At 39.5% G+C, this 6000-nt stretch overlaps 1 protein-coding gene across 1 annotated transcript in view; it reads left to right on the plus strand.

Annotated features, from left to right (window-relative positions):
• Positions 1-3500, plus strand: part of LOC122031393 (cytochrome P450 71A1-like) — a 36583-nt gene extending 33083 nt beyond the window's left edge. The window contains exon 3 of the mRNA XM_042590509.1: positions 2816-3500. Coding sequence (XP_042446443.1) covers positions 2816-3500 — 685 coding nt within the window. The remainder of the gene's footprint in view (positions 1-2815) is intronic.
• The last annotated feature ends 2500 nt before the right edge of the window (positions 3501-6000 follow it).

The following is a 6000-nucleotide window of genomic DNA, read 5'->3' on the forward strand; positions in this document are numbered from 1 at the left end:
CCTTTCGTCAATGCCCTGCTATTTCTCAGCGCTTGTACATTAGTACAAATGTGCGAAGCACATCCGGTATCTAATACCCACGATGAAGAAATAGAGAGGTTGACTTCTATAACATGTATACCTGAAGTAGAAATCATATTTCTCTTCTTCTTAAGATCTTCCAAGTATTCTTTGGAGTTCCTTCCAGTGCCTTGCTTGTCCTTGATATAGGTGACAAAGATGTTCAACCATATCGTAAGCGCCCATCAACTCATGTTGCTTCTGAAGCTCAGAGTTCATGGTCGCGAGCATAAGACAGGACACATCTAATGCGTCATCTTGATGTTTCTTATAAGCATCTTTGTCAGCTCGCGTGGCAGTGGTAGGAGGAGCCTCTAGAACATACAGTTTACGTTCCTGAGTGAGAACTATTCTCAGATTCCTGTACTAGTCCAGGAAATTTGCTCCGTTGAGCTTGTCCTTCTTAAGGACAGAACGCAGAGAGAAGATGTTCGTGTTTGACGTCATGGAAATTCTACAACAGAAATAAATGCAGAAATAAATATCATATTCTTTTAAATCATTTAATTAGGCCTTCAACTAAATGATGCTCCCACTAAATTCTATAATTCATGTGGGACAAGATCCACATCATACTAACCCTTGAGTTAGCTTTGGCTAATACGCCCAAGATTTAGTATGATCGGTAGGTAACGATTACCAATTACATCTCTATGCAACTCTTGTTTATATGATCAATATCCGCATTTATATTAAAACTTGAGTTAGCTTTGGCTAATACGCCCGAGAGTTAATATATATGTGATTTTGATCTATCTTTCCAACCGTTGGAAGAATGCGTATAGTTGTACTCGATCCAACCGAGTTAACTAGGAATACTCAATCTAATTGAGTTTGTATTCACCCATGCGTTGATAGGCGGGACTAAGATTGTCCCTTCGTACCCTACCAAGATAATATGTGTTTCTCTGCTTTGGCAGATTCAACAACACATGTGATCGAGGTAGTGATAGGTATCACGGCACAGTAGGCATTAGAGTTGACATGATTTAGATCTAATCTAATCGATTATGCATGTCATATACTTGATTTAGATCTAATCTAATCGTGGGGTGCATCATGTGCACGATTTAGATCTAATCTAATCGTTAGACACTAATTAATTACTTAATTAACTAGCATGCATCAGATACACACAAAAACAATTAATTAAATAATTTTGTGATTATGTCATGGCCCTACTACGATCTTCTCAAGCCAATGAGAAGATCGGATGGTCAACCTAAGGTCAACTGCTTCTCAAGTGCCTTCCTTTTGACCACCTTGTGTTGCTCGCGCCTTCCTCGTAACTCCGTCTTGAGTGGGCCTTCCACCGCTTCAAAATTTGAATTACATTTTGAAACTCGAGTTACATTCGATTCTAAATCTAATTTACAATAAGAATATAAATAGGGAGGCACGACGCGCAGGTCGCGTATCAAATACAGCACACACAAACACATGACGGCACGCAGGGCGTATTATAAATTACAACACAAATCCAATCATATTGGGTCTTTTGGGGCCATGACTATCACAAAAATAATATATAATTCTAAATTATATATTTTTCATAATTTTCTGTAATTTTTCATAATTTTTACAATTTTATGAGTAAATTTTTCCCGACGGTCCCGATTAGAGATTTCGGGCGCAATCGCGGAGCAAATCCCCTTGCGGAGTTAGTGGCAGTACCCCTAGCCGCGATCTAACCATCGCGAGTTGCTCCTAAGCGATCATACAGTGCCTTAGCCCGCTGTCCCAAAAGGTTTTGGGTCGAAACATTGTCGTTACGGAAAAATCTTCTCGGTAGTCGAAGCCTATAAGTGTCTAAACACTTGTGCTCCGCTTCTACGAGAAAAATACCCTTTAAAACTATAAAATTCATGAAATTACAGAAATTCACAGAATGTTTATCTTTCATAAAAACCAAAACAAACTCGTACACGCCTTCGCACATGGCTCTGATACCACTGTTGGATTTTTCGGGCCGCGAAAACCGCTTTTTCACGTATCGGAAACCCCGAAACTCCCTAGCCGATGGATCCGTGCAAAGAAAATTTTTTTCGAAAAACTACGAGTACCAGTTTACCTAGATCTACACTTAGATTTACAAGTGAAAAAGGTTATACCTTTGAAGCGAAGCCCTTCGCAATCCCGCAAGTCCAAGGTACGTCTGATCTCAAGATTGTCAACGTAGACAATCCTCTAGAAGTATCCACACGAACAAAATGTGTTCTCTAACACACAAGGATGGAGAAGAGAACACCACAAGTGTGCTAGCACTTCTTGATGCTCTCGGATAGGATTGGAAGATGAAGAAAAGAAAAGAAGAGAACACACTCCTCTAAAAAACTCTATGCACTACAACAAAATTGTTAAAAGACAACACGATAAAGACAACGGTTTTAGAAGAAACTATAGTTAATTTGGTAAAAGACAACGGTTTTTAGCAAAATCGTTGTCTTTGAGCGCCTTAAAAAAATAAAAGACAACAGTTTTATAAAAACCGTTGTTGTTGAGCGACTTTTTGTAAAATCAACAACTCCTTTTACAACAGTTTTCTAAAACTGTTGTCTTTAAACATTTTTTTAGGGGTCAAAGACAATAGTTTTAATAAACCATTGTCTTTGACTTTATTCTTTCGCCGTTTTCCCCCTTCGTCGTTTTTGTTGTAGCAGTGGTCGAAAATTTTTTGGCGCACTATTTTCCCCCCTTAGCCTACCTGAACCCTAAACCTCTCTCCTCGTACGATCTTTCTCTCATATGGCTCTAGGCGTTGCCTCTGCCTCGGACGCGTCCCGACCCTCGTCGTCTCCTCCCCCGATGCTGCCCGGGATGTCCTCCGCACCCACGATCACATCTGTGCCAGCCGCTCCTCCACCACCGTCACCTGCATCCTCCTCGATGGTTGCAGCGACATGGCCTTCGCCCCCTACGGCGATGAGTGGAGGCAACGCCGACAGATATGCACCCTCCACCTACTGAGCCCCAAGATGGTACAGTCTTACGCTCTGGTTCGCGAGCAGGAGGTGGCCACTATGGTTGCCGCCATCTGCTCCCGTGGATTGACAGCGGAGATCGACATGTCCCCCGTCCTGTTTGCCTTCTCTAACGACATCCTGTGTCGGATAGTCACGGGGAAGAAGTTCGAAGGGAAGAAAGGGTTGTTCTCGAAGCTCATCTCAGAGAACTCGGTGCTGCTGGCCAAGATTTATCTCGGGGATTACCTCCCGTGGCTCGGTTGGGTGGATTGGTTGCTCGGCAAGGTGGCGCGAGTGAAGAAGAACCATAAGAGGTGGGACGATTTGCTGGATCAGGTTATCAAGGAACATGAAGAGCGAGTGTCGTCGCATGATGAGAAAGATTTCGTAGATGTTTTGATCTCCCTTCAGAAGGATCCCGTGTTGGAATCCATCCTCACTCCGGAAGTCATCAAGGCGCTTCTTCAGGGAGATTAATTCTTCCTCTGCTCAACTTCCACAGCAAATAGGTCGAATAGCCGAACCGTATGAGGACATTCCCTAATACATTTTTAGGGAATTTCTTCTTGTGAGACAATTATTTTTTCAAAACAATCTTAAAAACTTTATTGACTTGGACTAGTGGTTTTAATGTTCAGAGGTTATATGTGGAAAATTGTTCAATAAAGTATAGAAACGCAGTGGTGTTATTTTGGTCTGTGGTAGATCAGCATCGACACTACATCTCCATATATAAATGTATTGTCTAAGTTCCAATATGAATGGTTATATCACACTTTATACGGTGCAAAAGTAATTTAGATTTACTCTTTATTTGTATTACATTTGCTGATTTCTTAAATTTACATCACCAAAAGATTAGAGCTTGGAATTCCAGAATTCACAAGTGCAAGGACGGAAGTTGTTTATATATGGTTATCCTTTTAGAGTATCTAGTAAGTCATTTCCTTATCTGATCTCCGAGCAACCATTGAGAAGAGTACAATACTGTGGAACGCTTTAATCTTCTATGAGATGTTGTACTTGATTTGCACTAACCACTCAAATTCATTGAACCTAACTCTTTGAAGCAAAAAACACTACAACTATGTAGGATTCTTAGCATATATGATCCTTGTGAGATAAATGAATTATCTTTCATACAGTTAATTATCATATATGTATGCTAGTTAACCACAATTTGGCTTGGAATACAGGTGGAAATTCCTGCCTCTGCATATTTCTTTTGTATTTCTTCTGTTGCAGCAACAGTCTTCTTTTGTATCGTGTATTCTAGTATATTTTCGGTCCTAAATTTTGCCCAGTAATTCCTGCCTCTGCGTTTCTATACTTTATTGAACAATTCCCATTCCAATAAGGAATTAACTAAAAGAACAATCCATTCCATTCAATTCCAAGTTCATCCCCCATTGGAATCTTTCACCATCCTTGGGATCGCAAAACCCCACATCCATGCCTTGCTAGTTTCCTCCCGTCTGAACTCCCTGCCTCTGACACCTTCCTTACACACATTGCTTCTCTAGTCGATAACAACAAAAGGAAATTGGAGCTACAGGAAGGCAACAAGTTTTGTTTTAATTTTTTTTATTTCTATTATTGTTTTTGTTTATGGTGGTGCACCTGTCACAGGGAGTGGCTAATGTGTTGAAGTTGCTTCCTTTTCTGTATTTTTTTTGTTTTTCTTCTCCTCATGTGCCTTTCTTATTGAAGGTGTACCTGCCCGTTTTCTTCGGTGTGGTTGGTAGTCCAGCCAGGGAGGGAAGTTTTGGAGAGAAGCTGAGTTCGGTTGGGGACTGGAAATTGGAAAAGGGATTTCTTTTAGCTAGGTGCATAATATCATTCTAATGCAGTGGGACTGCTTTGGTAGAAGTAGCATCAGGGGCACTGATGGTGAAGGGTGAATGCTGGCGTGTTTGTCAGGAAATATTGTAGAACAAATTAAAGGAGGTAAGTATTTTGCTAAACCCTAATCTAATTTCTGGCCCGAGTGTTCTGGTTCTATTTCGGATTTTGTAGTTGCAGGAAGAGAAATATGTCAGCAAAGTTTCTATAAGCATTTGCTGCTGATCATGACAATCCAGAGTTGCAGAGGCAAATAGGGTGCATGACTGGAATCTTCCAAATGTTCGACCGACAACAAATTCTCACTGGAAGGCGTTTGAATGTTAGTAGTGGCCACAACCACAAAACTCTCCCTTCCGGTAACATTTTTTCCCTTCCCTTCCATTGTTTGATACAGTTTGTTTCAAAAACTGAGACTACTGTTACTTAGAATTCATAAGTCTTCCCATAAAGAAGACATTATAGATGTCTTCTTGTTTATACTACTGTTACTTAGTATTCATAAGTCTTCCTAAAAACTTTATTGTTTTAAAAATATTATTATCTTTCTTATTTATTGAATATAGAAGTCTCTACTATTATAACTGTGTGTCCTGGACTAGTGGTTGGCTTTCTACTTGCAAATCAAAATGTCAAGGATGCATACCAACTGGACTGGAACAAGGTGATTAAGAATTTGTTCTTTATTTTTATTTTCTAGGTTATTGAATGCCTATATATAATATACCTATTGAGGCAACTTGTTTTGGCTTGCTTGTTTCATTCTTCATATTATGTCTACTAAGATTATTTTTTCACTGTTTGTTGTTGCTAGGCTAGAAGAGCTTTGAAAATTCGAGAGTGAAGACAACTCATACAAATCAAGAATTTAAAATCATTGGGATAAGTGGCAAGCCTTGCAAAGATGAAATGTGAGTTTTTCCGAGTTGTGTTGTTTCATTATTTGTCAGCATTTTGCAATCAATTGGCTTATAAGAATTTTTGAACCATATGCAATGAAGCATTATTTTAAAAACTAGGAGAAGCTGCTTTTATATACCAAATCGCTGTAATGAAGAATTTTTGAACCATATGTAATGAAGCATTTCACTACAAAGATATACTAAATCACTGTCAACATTTCAATGAGCTTTCT

This window comes from Zingiber officinale, chromosome 11A, assembly GCF_018446385.1.
Source record: "Zingiber officinale cultivar Zhangliang chromosome 11A, Zo_v1.1, whole genome shotgun sequence".
Classification (NCBI taxonomy): domain Eukaryota; kingdom Viridiplantae; phylum Streptophyta; class Magnoliopsida; order Zingiberales; family Zingiberaceae; genus Zingiber; species Zingiber officinale.